Source organism: Taeniopygia guttata, chromosome 1A (genome assembly GCF_048771995.1).
Source record: "Taeniopygia guttata chromosome 1A, bTaeGut7.mat, whole genome shotgun sequence".
NCBI classification, from domain to species: Eukaryota; Metazoa; Chordata; class Aves; order Passeriformes; family Estrildidae; genus Taeniopygia; species Taeniopygia guttata.
The window spans coordinates 1,534,595-1,553,722 of NC_133025.1; the positions used below are offsets into that span (position 1 = coordinate 1,534,595).

A 19,128-nucleotide genomic window follows, 5' to 3' on the forward strand; every position below is an offset into this window, starting at 1 on the left:
CCCAAAAATCCAGCAGGGAGACAAAAGATGTTTTCTAATCCGAGCTCTGGCTGTGAATTCATGGACTGGCTGACTGGACCCATACCTTTATCAGAATTTCCAAAAGCTCCTCGGAAGGAGCCTCCCATTTTGACATCTCCATCCTGGAGGTCTTCAAGGAGGAGCTCCTGGACAGGGATGGGCTGGCGGTACACCTGGAACGCCTGGCGCTCGTTGCGGGTCACCGGTCGCGTCAGCACCAGGATTTCTTGGAAGAGGAAGACGTAGAGCTTCTGGAAGGGAAAACATTCCAGCATTCGCTCTGTATTCCATGAGGTCACACATCCTGCGGGATCCAAGGCCACCTTATCTGCAGTTTCACCCACAGTACTTTCCAGGCTCTCCGGTGACAATGCCAAGGTCTAGCACACACCAGGATTACATCAGCAGCTTTATTATTTTATTGATCCTTAGAAAGGGAATGATGATTCCCAGGTGCCTGGGATAGCATGATTAGGAGCCATATCTTTCCTGTGTGCATGGAATGCAGGAGCAAAACAGCCAATCAAACCAAAAAAACCAACCCCAATCAACAGAGAAAAGATGAGGAGATTTGAGGTTGAAACCAGGACAAAAGGCAGCGAAGCCGGGAGTGCAGCGGGTGGGAGATAAACTCCAGGCAGCCCAGCCCAAAGCCAAACAGGCCTTTGCAGGAACCCTTTTGTTTGGAAGAGCCAGGGCTCCTAATGGGGAATGTCAGAGCATTCCTGGGAAGTAAACAGTGGCAGGAAATCCCTTTGGATGGAGAGCACTTTCTGTGGGCATTCTGTGCTAATGATTTTCCAGCTTCCCAAAGGCAATTGTGGAGCTGTCAGCAGGAAACTTTCCCTTACACCCTGGAATGAGGCTGACAATAGTAAGGGATTTCCCTTTGCTCTCTTATCCAATATCCAACTATCCCTAAGGAGGGAAGGCTCTCAGTCCTGCTCTGAGGGAAGGCTAGAGAATTAATTAGTAAAAAACGAGGGACTTACGTGTCCATTTTTATTCTTCAGCTCCCCGTGGCACAGTAAAGCTTTGCTGCCTTCAATCCTTGGATCCTTCTGCTTCTCATCCAGGTATTCCAGCTTGTCAATGTAGTACTGGCACTCAGACTCGCCCTTCTTCAGGTTGATGTCAGAGAGGACTCCTTGGATTATGGATATCTAAAAACCCAAACAAACGATTAAGAGGGATTAACTGCTTCCCCGTGTGACCTCTGCTCGTGCTCCTTCACAACCCCAAAGGATGCAATCCACATGGATTGATCCCTCACTTTCCCTGTCACAGATCTGTGCCACTCCAGAAAACCCCCCTGGGAACTGCTGAGGGTTTAAGGAAGATTTCTGAAGCCCCCACATCCCATCCTTGGGCCAGAAGAAGCAGAGCAGGATTACTCACGGCTTCTTCCAGGATGTGGATGTCGGGATGGTCTTTGGGAGTGTGCCTCAGGATCTCCTTGAGGAGCAGGGGGTATTTGACCAGGCGGCTCCGAGGGATGTCCAGGAAGCTCCAAAGGTCCAGCTTGCGGCTGAAGGGAGACTCCAGGCAGCGCTGCAGGAAATCCTGCACTCTCCTGTCCTGCTTCTTCTGGTCCAGGAGTGCTTTGGCTGCCAGCTGGTTGCTGCAGTAGCCTTTGTAGGCATGGAGGCGGGGTAACTACAGGGAACAGAGGAGATTTAGGAGTCAGATTCCCTGTGGGAAAAGCAGATGTCACTAACACGGCAAACTCGTGGAGTTCTGCAGCACTCACTGGGGTGCTTTTCCCAATAAAAAAGATAAGGGAGGATCTTGTGAGGAGGATCAGCACCTGGAGCCCATAAAGCTCCCAATGTTTGGGATCAGCAGGGATAACACTCCTGGACTCACACTGGGACAAAGAGTCCAGGAGACACACAGACATTTCAATCTTAATCAGCAAAACATTCCAAGTCTCTGGGGTGAAATCAGGGCCAATTCCAGCTGAGAGAATCCCGTTGTTTTCAGCATTGCCAGCATTTCCCTTCCAGTCTTGCACTGATGGCCACAAAAGCCCCAGAACTTTGCAGTTTCTGCCTTTAAACGTTCTCTAAACTCAGTTTTAGCCTGTTGATTCAAAGTTCTGAACTCACCCACTTCACAAGGATGGGCCCAATCTGCTCCACTGTTCCATCTGGTTTTGTTGCTTCTCCCAAACTTGCCAGTAAATCTGGAATGGAAACGGGGAAAGAGGAATTGCACCAATGCCCCAGTGAGTAACAGGAGAAAGCAGAGAGGTTAAATCCTAGCGAGCACAAACCGCCCAGCTGCTCTTACCTTCGTGCAGAGGAATGTAGGAATCCAAGTCCCCAAAAATGTGGGTGAGTTCCTCCTCAGACATGATTGAGAGTTTCAGCATGGGGTCATGGTAGGCCTGACAAATAAAATATATTCAAATAGATTCAAATGTGCTCAGCCCCAAAGCTGATGATTTAAACTGATTTATCAGGCTAAAGAAGTGAAGGCAACAGAAAGAGTATCACTGATTTGATGTTAGAATATTCACTCTGTGTGAAGTGTGGAGGACTTAAATGAAAAGCATTTTCCTGTCTGGACTGTTCCCAGCTGGGAGAGGGAGCCCCCAGGCAGCTCTGCACAATCCTTTTATGGCTGGGTTTGCTGCAACCACTGCTGGCCCAGTGCTCACGTCACCCTTCTGGGCCAGCTTTCAAACTGGGGGTTCTGGGGCTGATAAAGTTCCCACGTCATGTTTGCAGGTGCAAAAAAAACCCCTCATTATTCGCTGGAATGTCGTCACCAACTGCAGGAAAAATCCCACTCACCTTTCTGGCCAGCTTCAGGTCTTCAATCAGGTCCTGCTCTCCCCTGGACATTTCATAGATGGCCTGGGAGGAAGGGGATAAAGCATCCTGAGTCATGTGGAGTCCCAGTCTTTCTCAGAAAGAGCCTTTCAGCTCCCGTGATGTACAGCCTGCCCTGAATAGGCCTTTGGCCACCCCAGTCCCTCAGTGGCACCTGGGCATGGCAACCCTGAGTAAATCTGCTTTGCAAGCCCTGAGAAAGCAGCTCTGCTTCCAACTGTGTGAAAGCCCCGACGGCCCCTGCACGAGCCAAATTAAATACTAGAGCCTTTTAAATCACTGCTTTTAGCCAGGCGAGGCTGCAAACACAAAACCCCCGAAACCGCAGAGGTCAAACCCCAGGCGGCTTCCGGCAGCTCCTGTGCCGTCTCCAGAAGATTTGTCCAAGATCTCCAGGAAAAAGACAAGCCAAGGCCTCGCTGCCTGGCTTCCAACCAATTGTCAGGAGCTTTAGGAGAAAGACAGCTGGCTCTGCGAGGAACCTGAGGTTGGGGCAGCTGCAGAGCAGCCAGCGGGGCCGGGGCTGGGATTGCGGGAATGCCGTGGAAAGTTTGGCATCTCCAAAGGGTCACACCGGGGAGATGAATTCCAGAGTGGAATCCACCTTTTCCCATGGCTGATGTAGACATAAATCTGAGGTTTAGGTGCACAGGGAGATGTGCCCTCCCCCAAAGGGAAGGGACAAAAGGCCCCAGTGCTATCCCAGTCCTGTTTTCCATGGGCAGTTACCTCCTGGCGCTTGATTTCTTTGGTGCTCAGGGATTCTTTCGTGTTGACATCCAACATTTCAGACCAAAGGACGCTGCTCCTTCTCTTGGGGGGAGTAGGAGCAGCAGACCTGCTACATGACTTCTGGGCACAGCCTGGGGATTTGCTGTCACTGCGAAGGGTGAATGACTGCAGGGATTAAAAAAAAAGAATGAAAAATACTATAAACAAACGTGGAGAGCCAACATTTCAGGAGAATTACATTATCCATCCCAATCCTTCATCCTCCTGGGTTATCCAGGGCCGGAAAACACACCCAGACACTTTTCCTCAGATAAAGGAAAGCTTTAATCAAGCTGCTGAGAAAGCCTGGCAAGGTTTTCCGTGCCCCTCTCCCTGCACTGATATGCTGGGGAGGAAGATGGGAAAGCAAAGCTTGGCTTTATTTCCAAGGTATGAGGAAGTAAATAAACGAGGATCATAACTCTTGCTCTGAAGAGGTTAATGAGAAGCCACTTGAACTTTGCCCTGGTGTTTTTGCAAGGTTCCTAAACCCCTGACGTGCTGTTATCTGCAGGTGTGAGCACAGAGCTCCTTGGCAAACATTGCTGTGCCAGTGCTGGGCAGCGGGGTCAGCTCTCAGCATGCTGCAGCACACGTGTGCCCAGGCCCGGGGCAGTTTATCAGCTCTTTATCTGAAGCAGTTGATTTTATTTACTCTTGAACCTGTTTGTACAGCACTTTATACCTGGGCACTCCTGAGGTAGCACTTTCTATCCCCAAGGCCAAGGAAGTTCACACAGAGCTCCAAGAGACGCCTCAAAACAGGGTGCCTGTGTCACCCCATCCAAGCAACCCCTTGGGTGCCTGTTTCAGCCCATCCACCCCACCCCCTACACAAATCTCCAGGTTTAACTCTGTTTTTACCTGAATTGTCTGCCCAAAGCGTCGAACTGCCCCATTTCTGACAGGAGAGATCAGGTTTGCCAGGGAGGTGACTCGTGCTAAAGGCCGGACCCGTTTAGTGCTGGGCTCCTGCAAAGCAAGCAGAGAACAAATTGTCCTGGCTGTGCCTCCCTCGGAAATTTTCTCAGGCAGCTCCTAAAAGCACAAACCCACTTAAGGAGTGGCAAACACAGCAAGGAGAGTGTTTGGAAGTAGCCATTCATCTTTCAAGGCTATAAATATTTGTCTGAACTTTAAGGCAGCAATTAAACTGCAGAGGTTTTTGCCCAGTGTTAAAAGAGGTGAGAACATCAGTGAGAATTCAAAATAGGGCTCCAGCAGAGACTGTTATGCTTTGAACAGAAATAGATTAAAATGTTCTCTGACACTCTGCGGCAGCTAAAGATGGAGCTGGGATCTGCTTCTCCATTTTCTCATCTTTTCCTCTGGAGAAAGAATGTGTTTTTCCATTTTATTTTGGAGAGCAGGGCAGCAGTGGGGGCCCAGCACAGCCTGGGCAACTCCTTTAACAACCAGCAAACAACCACAAGCTGAACATTCCTGTGAGGGACACGCACACAGATGAAGCTGAAATCCTTCAGTTTGCAGCGTTTCCTCCTCCTCCTGCTCTCCCCCACCCCCTGCAATGACTGCAATTTTTCTTACACATTGTTTAGATTTGAAAGTTGGAGCTTCTGCTTTTCTCCACCACTAATCCCTGCCTGGAGCTCCAGTCTGTCCCGACCCAAACGCTGCCAAGAAAGAGGAAACGCCCCTGGAAAGCTCCTGCTGCTTCAGTTTTGAAAATTTTGTTGGCAACTCGATGTGTTTGACACCAAAAATATCGTGTGGTGAGGGCTGGGCAGGAAAGGTGTGCACAGGGGGAAGTTGGGAAGAGATGGGTGCCGAGTTAAGCCTTGGAAAAGGCTGCAGGATTGTCCTGGGGCTCCCAAACATCTGGCACAGGGCTGGACTGACTCATCCTCAGGAGACTGCTCAGCACCAAGCTTGATCAGGACAAGGAAGCAGAACAGCCTCAAATTGGGTTCATCTCAGTTAAAATTGGTTAATTATTGTTGAATTTGTACTCTTTCAAAAGGCAGAGGCTGTGGAGGTGCTGAGGACGAGCTCTGGGCTGTTTCCATTCCCTGCCCAGCCAAACCCTTTGCTCAGAAGTGACAAATGTTGAAAACAAAACTGAAAAAAAAGGGGAAGAGGAACACACAGAGCTGGATTCTAGTCGTGAAGACTGAAGGAACATAAAAGCTGTGTGTGTGTGTGTAAGATCGGATTTCAGCAACTCGACCCCATCAGTGGCCCTGCCCGCACGCGGTGTTGGGCAATAGAGGAGGAGGAGGAGGAGGAGGAGGAGGAGGAGGTGAGCTCACCCTGAGCTCAGCCTTCAAACTTGCAGGGGGGGGAACATGAAAAGAAACAATTTATGAGCCGTGCAAGAAGAAAAGAGCTCTTGGCACACAGCACAGAGCTGTGCTATAAGCGTTTGGGGAATGTCAGAGCTCGGAGGGTACCATAAAAATAGAGAAAAGCCGTAAAAGTGTCCTCGATCATGGGATCCTCAGCTGGGTTTAAGTGGGACATCAGGAACTCCAAGTGGGACATCAGGAACTCCAAGTGGGACACCAGGCAGTCAGGAAAAGGTTGGAAAGTCAGGCCAGGCTCAAAGACAACAAGGAAAGTTTAATTTATTGCTGATGCTTCTGAGTGGAAGAAAAGGGAGGTGTTTTCTTCTAGAAAGTGCAGGATAAATAAAGGGATGCAGGTCAAGAGAAGCTTAGAAAAGTGCAGGACTGAATCAGGGAAGATGCAGACACAAAGCCACCCATGGCTGTGGCAAGGCCAGGGATAAAAATAACCTGGAAAAGCAAAATGTGACAAGAAAGCTCAAGGCGTGGGGAGGCTCCAACGGGTCACTGGTGAAGGGTCAGCGCTGCAGAGATCCAGTGACAGCCGGGCCAGGGCCGTGCGGGAATGTGGGAATGTGGGAATGCCTTCCCAGCACATCTGTGCCCCGCTGAAGTGACACGTGCACCCAAGGGCTGGCAGCAGGAATTCCTGCATTCAGCTCAGCAAAAAGCCGTTTTTTCCTCTCTTAAAAGAGGAGAAAAAAAAAAAAATCCCACTTTATGTCTGAGCGCTCCTCAGACACGGCCCGACTGCCAAAAAAAACCCATCTGGTGGTTGTTCTCCTCCTGAAGATCGTTTGATGCAGAGCAGGGAGGAGGAAAATCAAACCCCAGCGCTTGGAAACTCCCCTTGGCTGAGCTCTGTGTTTCAGCCCGGGGTCACGGTGTAAGCCGAGACTGCGGCGGCTCATACTGCGGATAACTCGGGCTCAGGAGGCGCTTTTTTTTAGCTCTGTACTTGCAAACAATGACTCTCCTGTCTCCACGCCGTCTTCCTTACAGGAGCCAGATTACAATAAAGTCTGCGAGGTTTCTGTAACAATCCAGGGGTGTTACAGCACTCACTAATAATTAAAACCCCAGCGGGGTCAACAGCTCCATCAGGAAATATTGTTTTTCCAGAGAACTCTTTATTTAAAGTGAATTAATACATCACAAGAGCAGCCACTAAAGCTATTTTCGTGCCAGGCGAGATTTCACACCCCTGAAATCCCTTCAAGTGCTTCTAAGTGCAGGTTAACTCCTGAAAAGATTGCACCGGGCCATAATTTTGAGGAAGGTTTTTTCTCCCAGCAGTACGCCCACAACCTTTCCCCTGTGCTGGGTAATAATTAGTGGTTTTTACAAGGATCCTTTGCTCGAGTGCAATTCCTACGTGCGGCACACACGGTTCACATCAGCCCCACATAAACACGGTGAGCAATGGCAAAACCACGCGTGACAAAAAGTTTTCCTACCCAGCCAATTCAGCAAAAAGGGCGTTTTAGTCAGCAGCCTGAATAATTCCTGCCAGAAATCACCCACCACCTGACCACCTCCATGGGAGAGGGGCTTGCTGAGCCTCAAGCTGAACAATCAGACCTTTCCCAAATCCAACAGCCCATTCGCGACTAAACTGTGGCTCAGACAGAAGTGTTGGCTCCCGTCAGAATTCAGAATTCGAGGCGATTTACTCCCCAGCCAGAGCTCTGGTTTATGTTATTTCTCCCCCAACATCTGGTTTCCCTTTTGCACAATGAGATTGCCCAAGTTTGGCTGTTGCAAAGCCGGGATTTGCTGAGCTTGGTGACTCGGCGCTGAGCCCTCAAACCTCAGCCATGTCTGGAAACGCCTTTTTTTTTTTAACTTTTCCACCTCATCTCGCCACTAATCTGAGCAATAAACCCAGCCCAAGGCAGCCGGGCCCTACCTGGCTGCTGAACTTTTGCTCCTGTCGCAGCAGGAGCCTTGGGAACACCTAGGAGCGGCTCAATTATTGCCATCTGCATAACAACACGCGATAAAAATAACAATACTTCCATCAAACAAACCTCAACAGCCCAACAAACCCCACCAGGGGTTTTTCGAAGGTTTAAGCAGCAAAAAAAGCACCTAATTAAGAAAAATCCTGTCAGTGGAAAGAGCACTGAGACTTTTTAATGGAAACAGGAGATTTCCAAATGAAAACAGGCGAATTTTTAATGAAAAGCCACCTGGGGGGAGCGGGGTCAGGTGAGACACCGAGATTGGTTTTGGCTCAGTCTTTGGGGGCTATGAGCTTAAATACATACATATATATATATATCTATATATCTGTAACGTATATATATGTATACAAAGTGTATATATATGCATATAAAAAGATACGTACATATACATGGATTTAAACATACATACAGTTTATAAACCGCTGGGAGAGGCGCCGACATCGGTTCTGGCTGCCTGGTCCCACTCTTTGGGGGGTATGAGCTTAACTATATTGCGTATATATATATATATATATATATATATATATATAGATAGATAGATAGATACAACACCACATAAAATATATGTATACATGGAGATGAAGTTAAACATAGATATGTAGAGAGTTTTTTAAGGCGCTGGCTACCCCGCGCTCTGCCCGGCTCGCCCCCTCCCCTCAGACCGCAGAAGCTGAGGGGGCTCCCCCTCCCCACTCTCCCCTTAACTAACCCCCATATCTCCCCGTCTCCAGCCCCTGTCCCGCTCACCTCCTGCTCCCTGAAGTGCTGGTTCTGCGCGTCGATGACCCGGATAGTCCTTTTGATGGGCAGCAGCCCGCCGAGCTCGTCGTGCGCCACCATGGCCGCAGCACAGCCCGACCCTCCCTCAGCCCGCGCTCATCGCGCTCTGCGCCCGCCGCGCGCCGCGCCCCCGACCTCACCGCGGGGGGCGGGGCCACCGTGCGAAGCCACGCCCCGTTGGGGCAAAGCCACGCCCCGTTGGGGCAAAGCCACGCCCCCCTGGCGGCAAAGCCACGCCCCTCGGTGCCCGCGGCACTGCGGACCCTCCCGGAGCCCCAAATTCCTGCAGAACTTTCCCAAAAAAACCTCTCCCAAAAAACGCTCCTGCTCGTTCCTCTGAGTGCTGTGTGGCTTCTCAGGACAGGAGGGATGTGGGGATGGTTCAGGGCTTGCAGCATCTCCGTGCCCAGGAGGGGTGAGGGAGATGGGGATGCTCAGGGCAGAGGGGACATGGCTGAGGGACCCCATCCATGGGGATCCACATCCACAGGGAGCTTCCAAAGGATGGAGCAGCTCTGCTCCGGGCCCAGCGCTGGCACCAGGGGAAGGGGCAGGGGCTGAGCCCAGAATTCCCCCTCACAGAATCCCTGGGTTGGGAGAGAGCTCCAGGAGCATCGAGCCCAGCCCAGCCCCAACACCTCACCCAGTGCCACATCCAGGCTTTTCAAACACATCCAGGGCTGGTGACTCCACCACCTCAGAACTTTATCACCTTTCTGGAAAAGCTTTTTCCTGCTCTCCCACCTGAATTTCCCTGGGCACAGCGTGAGGCTGTGTGCTCTGGTTCTGTCAGTGCTGCTGGAGACAGAGCCCGAGCCCAGCTGGGCACAGGCACCTTTCAGGAGCTGTGGGGAGCGATGGGGCCACCCCTGAGTCTCCTTTTCTCCAGGCTGAGCACCCCCAGCTCCCTCAGCTCCCTCACAGGGTTTGTGCTCCCAGCCTCTCTCCCTCTGGATGTGCTCCAGCTCTCAATGTCCTTCCCAAAGTGAGGGGCAGAACTTCTGCCCTGGGATGAGTGCCACCAGTGACCCCCTGAGGTCCTTTCCAGCCTCACCCATCCCGGGATTCAGTGAAAAACGGCTCCTCCAAGAGCCTCTGCTGCAAGGAGGGCAAAGAGTCTGTCCCATCCCACAAAGCCAAGCATATATTTGATTTTTTCCCCCCCATTTTTAGTGTTTTTTCCTGGCACTTACAGCCTGGCGGGACAACCTCCTTTTAACAGCAGCTCTCCTTGCCAACGCTGGGGTATATAAAACCTTTGCTGCTGCAAAATGTTTAAAAAAAAATAATAATTCTTGTCTGGACCTGTGCTTTTAAGTCTGCTCTGAGGTTTAAAGCTGTGCTGGCACAGCTCTGGGGCTGGGCTGAGCCTCTCCCCTTGCTCTCCCAGGGGAGCCTGTCTCGGCAGGCCCGGCTGGAGCTGCAAAGGGTTTGGATTTTCTGTTTGTTTGCTCAAGTCCTTTTATTCCTGGCACTGCTGCAAACCTCTGAAATAAAAGCTTTCTTGTGCTGGTAAAAATAAACTTGAGTTGATTTGGCTGCCTACCTGTGCTGACCAAGCTGCTGCTTCAAGGGGAGAAATTTGGGGTGGTTTGCAGGAGGTTTGCAAACTGGTCTTTTTTTGAGTCAGGAGGAGGAGAAAAAGGAAAATCCTGCTGTCCCCTCCTCTGGATTTCTAATTTTTGGCTTTGTTTGCTTCTCTCAGCAAATCTGCACCCACTTAACTTCTGCCATGCAATGCTGGGACATTGAGGATTCCCAGAAATTCAGGATACACTGAGTCTGCACTTGCTGAAAGGACAGACTGACTCTTCCAGACACAAAAATGCTTTCCTGGATTACTGAAATCCGCTATTTTTAACACCAAAGTGACGCTGACTCTGGGGATAAAAAAAGAATTGATCTTTTTTTAGAGACTACCAAACCCATTTCTCCTAAAACCCAAGCTCCAAGCCTTGTTAAACTCAGCCTAAAAATCAGGAGCTCTTTGCAGGGAGGTGGCAAAAGGCCAAATAAAATGGGATGAACACCCGGGAGTGAGAGGAGCTGTGAAGCAGAGTCACACCGAGGTGACACCCAAACACTCCTGGCGTGTCCCATGTGCCAAAGCTCCTCCTGCTGCCACCACAGGCGTTTGGGGACATTTGGTGACGCGTTGTCCTCGGGGCAGCCACGGGTGAGCCCTGACTTTGTGGTGACACTTGGGGAGGTGAGGGTGAGGACACGTTCCTGGCCTGATGCACCATAAATCCATCCTAAGTGATGAAGATAAACATCAAAAATCCATCGCAATGGATGGAGATGAGCACCCTAAACCCATCCAAGGGATGGACATGAGCACCATAAATCCATCCTGAAGGATGGAGACAAACACCAAAAACACATCCCAAGGGATGGAGATGAGATCCACAATCCATCCCAGGTGATGGACATGAGCACCATAAATCTGTCCTGAGGGATGGACGTGAACACCATAAACCCATCTTGAGTGATGATCACCATAAATCCATCCTAAGTGATGAAGACAAACACCAAAAATCCATCCAAAGTGATGAAGACAAACACCAAAAATCCATCCCAAGGGATGGAGATGAGATCCACAATCCATCCCAGGTGATAGACACGAGCACCATAAATTCATCCGAAGGGATGGAGATGATGACCATAAATCCATCCCAAGGGATGGAGATGAGAACCATAAATCTATCCTGAGGGATACAGATGATCATCATAAATCAAAATGGTGGACATGAGCACCATAAATCCATCCTGAAGGATGGAGACAAAAACCAAAAATCCATCCCAAGGGATGGACATGAGATCCACAATCCATCCTTGGTGATGGACACGAGCACCATGAATCCATCCCACGGTATGGAGATGAGATCCACAATCCATCCCAGGTGATGGACACGATCACCATAAATTCATCCGAAGGGATGAAGATGAGCACCATAAACCCATCCAAGGAATGGAGACGATGACCATAAATCCATCCAAGGGTTGGACATTATGACCATAAATCCATCCAAGGGTTGGACATTATGACCATAAATCCATAAATCCATCCCAAGGGATGAACTCGCAGGGAAGGCCATAAACCTGGAGGAGCCTGCAGACAGCCAGGCTGGGATGTGCCCAAGGACAGCTCCAAGAGCCCTTTCCCAGGATAACGTCCCAGCCATGCCCAGCGTGGCTCTGGTTCCTCCACGTTCCTCACCTGCCTCTGCTCCACTTCTGCTGTGGAAGAGGGAATGTCTTAAATTGACTGGAGCTCCCTGGGATGCCAACCCATCCTGAACAAGGCCGTGCAGCTTGGGAATACTGGGATAAAAACCAAAATATGGGAGGGGGAAGGAGCAAGAACCCAGATTGATGGATTTCCCTGTAAACCCTGTGCTGTCATTCCAGTTTCAGCTCGGGACACATCCTTCAATCCAAACAATCTCCCAGTGCTCCCTTCCTCCTCCTCCCTGTCCTTCCAGGAGCCTCAGGAACGCAGCCGGGCCATGGATACCAGACATGGAAACCAGACCAGTTCTTCCTGCTCTCCTGCCAGGGGGTATCCACAGCATTCCTGGCCTGGATTCCCATGGAAATTTGAATTTCCAGGAGCAAAATCCCTTGGTGACCAGGGAATCACCCAACCCTCAGCTTTCCTCTTGCTTTCAGGCTGGGATTTCATTCCCACAGAGCTGTTTTCCTTGAGTCCTGGGCAGCCTCATCCCTGTGACATTCCTGGAATTTATTCCTGGAAGAGCTGCCACCAAATAAAAATCCTCTCTGGGGTATTGCCATGGCAATTTGTTATTTTTGCCCCAAAGCATCATCCAATAAATTGGAGATAAACAAAGGACGAATTCTGAAGAAAACACACATTGAAATTCCAAAATTCCAGCATGCAATGCCAGGCTGATTCAAGTTTTTAGGGATAAAAATACTGGGTTGTTCAAGTGACACCTGGCATCTGCCTCATGCCAGGGGTTGCCAAAGTGTGGCCACGCAGGAACTTTGTCCCCAACAGCTGAAAATGTCCCCAGGGTGGACACACACAACCTGATCCTGCCTTTTCTCTTGGAAAAACTCAAGGAAATGAGGTGTTGGGGCAGCAGCAAGACACAAAAATCCCATCAGGATTGGGATTTTCAGCCCATCATCAGGAGAATCCTTAGAGCAGCCTGGTCTGGCCAGGCCACGAATCCTAAATGATGCCTCAGGATTTAGATTTGTATTTTTCATATTCTGTGTGTGGGTCTGGGCTTCACATTATGGGATGGTGAGCTCTGTGCACAGAGCAGGGAGACAAAACAATTCCTGCTCCAGCTGGGCACCAAGGACAAATGATCCAAATCTCAGCCCAGGAGCACAAACACCGTGGGCTGGAGAGAGAAAAACAAGCAGGATGGGACTGCCTGGGCTAAAGCTGGAATGGGACAATGAACTCCAAGGTGCCAATGGAGCAGAACTGATCCCAGGGAGAGCCCCCGGGAGCGCTCGTGCATTTTGGGGCCATTTTGGTTCATTTGGGTGAAGCCCTGGCTGGGCTCTGGTGCTGCCCAAGGTGGATCCATGGAGGAGATGCTTTGAATAAATCCCGAATTTATTCTTTAGCTCTGCCCAGCCCCTGCTCCATCAGTTTGTGGTGACCACAAAGGGACTGCAGGCATTTGGGAACCCCCTGGAGCAGAGGCAGAGGATCCCAGCCCAGCTCTGGGATAGCTCCATGTCACCCCTAACCCAAGAGCCAGCAATCAAAGCTCCTGCCTGGAGAGGAGAAGATTGGAGCTGGAGCACTGCAGAGCCTGGTGGGTGTTGCTCAGTGGGCAGTTTTTCCCAATTTTCCCAATATTCCAGCTTGTCAATGTAGTACTGGCACTCAGACTCGCCCTTCTTCAGGCTGATGTCAGAGAGGACTCCTTGGATTATGGATATCTAAAAACCCAAACAAATGATTAAAAGGGATTAACTGCTTCCCTGTGTGACCTCTGCTTGTGCTCCTTCACAACCCCAAAGGAATCTTCAGGAAAGGTAAAATCCAGTTTTCCCAGATCCTGGAACGTGGAATCCATCAGGATTTGATTCCTTCCAAGCATGAAGTCTCGAGTCTCAGGGAAAACGAAATCATCCAGTCCATCCCTGTTTCCAGTTTGAAATCCCATTTCCTGGGAACTGCCAGCCACTGAAACCATCCCTTCCTTGCTATTTTTACTGGGATATTTTTAGTGGATGGCGCAGAACTCTCGAGGATGGGATAAATAGGATTTTCCACTCCGGGCTTTTGCCATCCGTGTTCAGTGGGACCCGGAGCCAAGGCTGTTTACTGGCCACGAGCTGTTTTTAACATTCCACTCCTGGATATTTATATTTATACTCCCAGCCAAATTCAGAGCAGGATTCTGGAAAATGAGCAAAAGTAGATGATGACCCAATGAGAGACCATTGGGTCATCCAAAAACTTCGGGAGCTGCTCTGGAATCCAGTGTTTTTTGGGATGCCGGGAGCTGACTATAATTAGTAGCCACTTAAATCCTTTAAACAGCCACAAAAAAATCAACTCTGACTTTGCTGAAATCCAGCCTTGAGCAATTTGGGATACTTAGGGAAGGTAGAATTCATCCTTGAGCATTTGGGAATATTTATGAAAACTAAAATCCACTCTTGAACATTTTGGGAATATTTAGGAAAGGTAAATTCCAGCCCTGAACATTTTGGAAATATTTAGGGAAGGTAAAATCCACCCTTGAGCATTTTGGAGTATTTAGGAAAGGTAAAATTCACCTGGAACATTCGGGAATATTTATGAAAACTAAAATCCACTCTTGAACATTTTGGGAATATTTAGGAAAGGTAAAACCCAACACTGAATATTTGGGAATCTTTAGGAAATGTAAAATCCAGACTTGAGCATTTGGGAATCTTCAGGAAAGGCAAAACCCACCCATGAACATTTGGGAATCTTCAGGAAAGGTAAAATCCATCCCTGAGCATTTTGGAAATATTTAGGAAAGGTAAAAATCCACCCCTGAGCATTTTGGAATATTTAGGAAAGGAAAAATCCATGCTGGAACTATTGGGAATATTTAGGGAAGGTAAAATCCACCTTTGAGCATTTTGGAGTATTTAGGAAAGGTAAAATCCACCCCTGAACATTTTGGAAATATTTAGGAAAAGTAAAATCCCTCCCTGAATATTTTGGGAATATTTAGGAAAGGCAAAATCCACCCTTGAGCATTTGGGAATCTTTAGGGAATGTAAAATCCACCCTTCAGCATTTGGGAATCTTCAGGAAAGGCAAAATCCATTCTTGAACATTTGGGAATATTTAGGAAAGGCAAAATCCACCCTTGAGCATTTGGGAATCTTTAGGAAAGGTAAAATCCACTCTTGAACATTTTGGGAATATTTAGGAAAAGTAAAATCCCTGCTTGAATCTTTTGGGAGTCTTTAGGAAAGGTAAAATCCACCCTTGAGCATTTGGGAATATTTATGAAAACTAAAATCCACTCTTGAACATTTTGGGAATCTTTAGGGAATGTAAAATCCACCCTTCAGCATTTGGGAATCTTTAGGAAAGGTAAAATCCACTCTTGAACATTTTGGGAATGTTTAGGAAAGGCAAAATCCACCCTTGAGCATTTGGGAATCTTTAGGAAAGGTAAAATCCACTCTTGAACATTTTGGGAATATTTAGGAAAAGTAAAATCCCTGCTTGAATCTTTTGGGAGTCTTTAGGGAAGGTAAAATCCGCCCTTGAGCATTTTGGAAATATTTAGGGAAGGAAAAATCCGCCCTTGAGCATTTTGGAATATTTAGGGAAGGTAAAATCCATGCTGGAACATCTGGGAATGTTTAGGAAAGGTAAAATCCACCCTTGAGCATTTTGCAATATTTAGTAAAGGGTAAAATCCACGCTGGAACATTTGGGAATGACCTCCCCCGACCCGCCTTGTGCTGGGGCAGAAAAGCAATTTCCATCTCATGAATATGGATGAGGGAGCAGAAAACCCGGCTGGGCCAATCCAGGGATATCTTTAAACACAAAATCCCTTTTTTCCCAGGAGTTAATGGAGTTGCCTGCAGCTCCCGTGCCAGGAGCTGTTTTTCGGAGCTGCTGGACGGGATCAAAGTCGATTTTCAAACACAAATTTGTAACTTATGCACGGGCACGTTCCTGCAGGGATGGGACAACGCCCAGAAAATTCCCGGGAAAACCTTTGGGATGAGGCAAGGAGAGGTTTGGTTGTTTCTGTAAAGCTTGAGGGCATGCTGGAATAGAAGGTTTGGTTTGTTTGGGTTTTTTGGGGTTTTTTTTGGTGTTGTTTGGGGAGGATTTTTAGGCTGGGTTATCCTTGCCTGAAGCCAAAGGGTTTTGGGAGGAATTACAAGGGTTTTGGGAATATTTATGAGGTTTTGGGAAGAATTGTGAGGTTTTGGGGAGGAAAGAGAAGGTTTCTGGAAGGAAAGAGAAGGTTTTTTGGGGAGAATGAGAAGGTTTTTGGGGAGAATGAAATTTTTTGGGAGGAATTACTAAGTTTTGAGACGGAATGAGAAGGTTTTGAGGAAGAATGAGAAGGTTTTGGGGAGGAATTACAAGGTTTTGGGAGGAATGAGAAGGTTTTGGGGAGAATGACCAGGTTTTGGGGAGGAAAGAGAAAGTTTGAGAAGAATGAGAAGGTTTTTAGGAGGAGTGAGAGAGTTTTGGGAAGAATTACAAGATTTTGAGGAGGAATGAGAAGGTTTTGGGGAGGAATGAGAAAGTTTTTGGGAAGAATGACAAGGTTTTTGGGAGGAGGGAGAAGATTTTGAGGAGGAAAGAGAATGTTTGGGAAGAATTACAAGATTTTGGGGAGGAATGAGAAAGTTTTGGGGAGAGATGACAAGGTTTTGGGAGGAATGAGAAGGTTTTTGAGAAGGTTTCTGTGAGGACTCTAGTCATGGAATGCCTCTCATTGATGGCTTCAAGTGGTCTGCGCTGGCAAGAATCCAGGATTTTGTGGAAACGAGGATTTCCTCCCGCCCTCCTCTTTTTTTAAAGTTATTTTTTCACATTAAAAATAATTAAATCAGTGTTTTCTGCCTTGCCTGGAGATGTTGTCCCCACCAGCTTTATCACCACAGCCTGTTCCTTTTTCCCTGAGATGGATTTAAGGTCTTTTCCAACCCAAACCATTCCACAATTCTGCTGCCCAAACACCTCCAGCTCCAGGAGAAGTTGGAAATTCGGGTTGAAACTCTCCCTAAAATGTGAGGGACACTTGGAGAGGATCAGTAAAAGGAGGGGTCAGTAAAAGGATCCTGAGATTTCTCTTCTCTCCAGAAATCCCTGTCCCTAAATCCTCACGAGGAGAAAACATCACCCAAAAAGTGATTTTTTTTTTTTAATTTTTTTTTTTTTGCTCGTTTTGCCTCGGGCTAAGTCGAGTCTCTGCCCTGGCAGGCGCTGCCGGTGTTTATTTAGTTGCTAACAACCGTCAAGATCCACACCCAGCCCTTCAAAAAACACACTCCTGCTTCCTCCCTGACTCAGCCGCGCCTCGGGATCACCAACGGCCCCAGACCGACCCGAAATGCAGAGATTAAAGCAGAAAAACTGAATTTCCTGCCCTCCATTCCTATGGTTGTTGTAGTAAATTATGGGGGTGATTTGGGATCACCAACATCCCCAAACTCACTTGAAATGGAGAAATAATCCAGCTTTAAAGCAGAAAAAACTGAATTTCCTGCCCTTCATTCCTATGGTTGCTGTAGTAAATTATGGGGGTGATTTGGGATCACCAACATCCCCAAACTCACTTGAAACTGAGAAATAATTCAGCTTTAAAGCAGAAAAAACTGAATTTCCTGCCCTCCGTTCCTATGGTTGTTATATTAAATTATGGGGGTGACTCAGGATCACCAACATCCCCAAACTCACTTGAAACGGAGAAATAATTCAGCTTTAAAGCAGGAAAAACTGAATTTCCTGCTCAGTTTTCCCAGTTTCTTTATAGTCAGTTTTGGGGGCGATTTGGAATCACAAACAGCCCCAAACTCACCTGAAGTCCAGAGATTAAAACATGAAAAAGTGAATTTCATGCCCTCTTTTCCTAATTTTTATAGTCAGTTATGGGGGTGATTTGGAATCACAAACAGCCCCAAAATCACCTGAAATGCAGAAATAATTCAGCTTTAAAGCAGGAAAAACTGAATTTCCTGCTCAGTTTTCCCAGTTCCTTTATAGTCAGTTTTGGGGGTGATTTGGAATCACAAACAGCCCCAAACTCACCTGAAGTCCAGAGATTAAAACATGAAAAACTGAATTTCCTGCCCTCTTTTCCTAATTTTTATAGTCAGTTATGGGGGTGATTTGGAATCACAAACAACCACAAAATCACCTGAAATGCAGAAACAATTCAGCTTTAAAGCAGGAAAAACTGAATTTCCTGCTCAGTTTCCCCAGTTTCTTTATAGTCAGTTTTGGGGGCGATTTGGAATCACAAACAGCCCCAAACTCACCTGAAGTCCAGAGATTAAAACATGAAAAACTGAATTTCCTGCCCTCTTTTCCTAATTTTTATAGTCAGTTATGGGGGTGATTTGGAATTACAAACAACCACAAAACCACCTGAAATGCAGAAATAATTCAGCTTTAAAGCAGGAAAAACTGAATTTCCTGCCCTCCATTCCTATGGTTGTTATATTAAATTATGGGGGTGACTCAGGATCACCAACAGCCCCAAACTCACTTGAAACGGAGAAATAATTCAGCTTTAAAGCAGGAAAAACTGAATTTCCTGCTCAGTTTCCCCAGTTTCTTTATAGTCAGTTTTGGGGGTGATTTGGAATCATAAACAGCCCCAAACTCACCTGAAGTCCAGAGATTAAAACATGAAAAACTGGATTTCCTGCCCTCTTTTCCTAATTTTTATAGTCAGTTATGGGGGTGACTCAGGATCACCAACAGCCCCAAACTCACTTGAAACTGAGAAATAATTCACCTTTAAAGCAGGAAAAACTGAATTTTCTGCCCTCCGTTCCTATGGTTGTTATATTAAATTATGGGGGTGATTTGGGATCACCAACAGCCCCAAACTCACTTGAAACTGAGAAATAATTCAGCTTTGAAGCAGGAAAAACTGAATTTTCTGCCTAATTTTCCCAGTAGTTTTATAGTCACTTTTGGGGACAATTTGGGATCACAAACTGCCCCAAACTTACCTGAAATGCAGAAATAATTCAGCTTTAAAGCAGGAAAAACTGAATTTCCTGCCCTCCATTCCCATTTCTTATAGTCAATTATAAATTATATTCTAGAGCAGCTCTAGACACGATCCCAAGAGAAAATTCCTGATTTTCTCCCCAAAGGAGGCACAAGAGAAGAGGCTGAAGGAATCCTGCTCAGACTTTGGGAATATTTGAAAGGTTTGAAAACAGACGTCTCAAAGGTTTGCTGGATCTGGTTGGGTT

The 19,128-nt window shown here is 47.6% G+C and overlaps 1 protein-coding gene across 2 annotated transcripts in view; it reads right to left on the minus strand.

The window, feature by feature from the left end:
- The window catches only part of NET1 (neuroepithelial cell transforming 1), a 57,042-nt gene that overhangs the window by 2,127 nt on the left and 35,787 nt on the right, over window positions 1–19,128 (minus strand). The window contains exons 1-9 of one of the 2 annotated variants that reach the window (XM_004175572.6): window positions 8,650–8,819; window positions 4,494–4,601; window positions 3,588–3,755; window positions 2,820–2,882; window positions 2,314–2,410; window positions 2,130–2,206; window positions 1,420–1,677; window positions 1,014–1,184; window positions 86–272 (exon numbers count right to left, since the gene is read on the minus strand). In XM_004175572.6, coding sequence (XP_004175620.4) covers window positions 86–272; window positions 1,014–1,184; window positions 1,420–1,677; window positions 2,130–2,206; window positions 2,314–2,410; window positions 2,820–2,882; window positions 3,588–3,755; window positions 4,494–4,601; window positions 8,650–8,742 — 1,222 coding nt within the window. In that variant the 5' untranslated portion in view covers window positions 8,743–8,819. Of the gene's footprint in view, window positions 1–85; window positions 273–1,013; window positions 1,185–1,419; window positions 1,678–2,129; window positions 2,207–2,313; window positions 2,411–2,819; window positions 2,883–3,587; window positions 3,756–4,493; window positions 4,602–8,649; window positions 8,820–19,128 lie in introns of those variants that run through there. The other variant, XM_030289821.4, reaches the window with a different exon arrangement.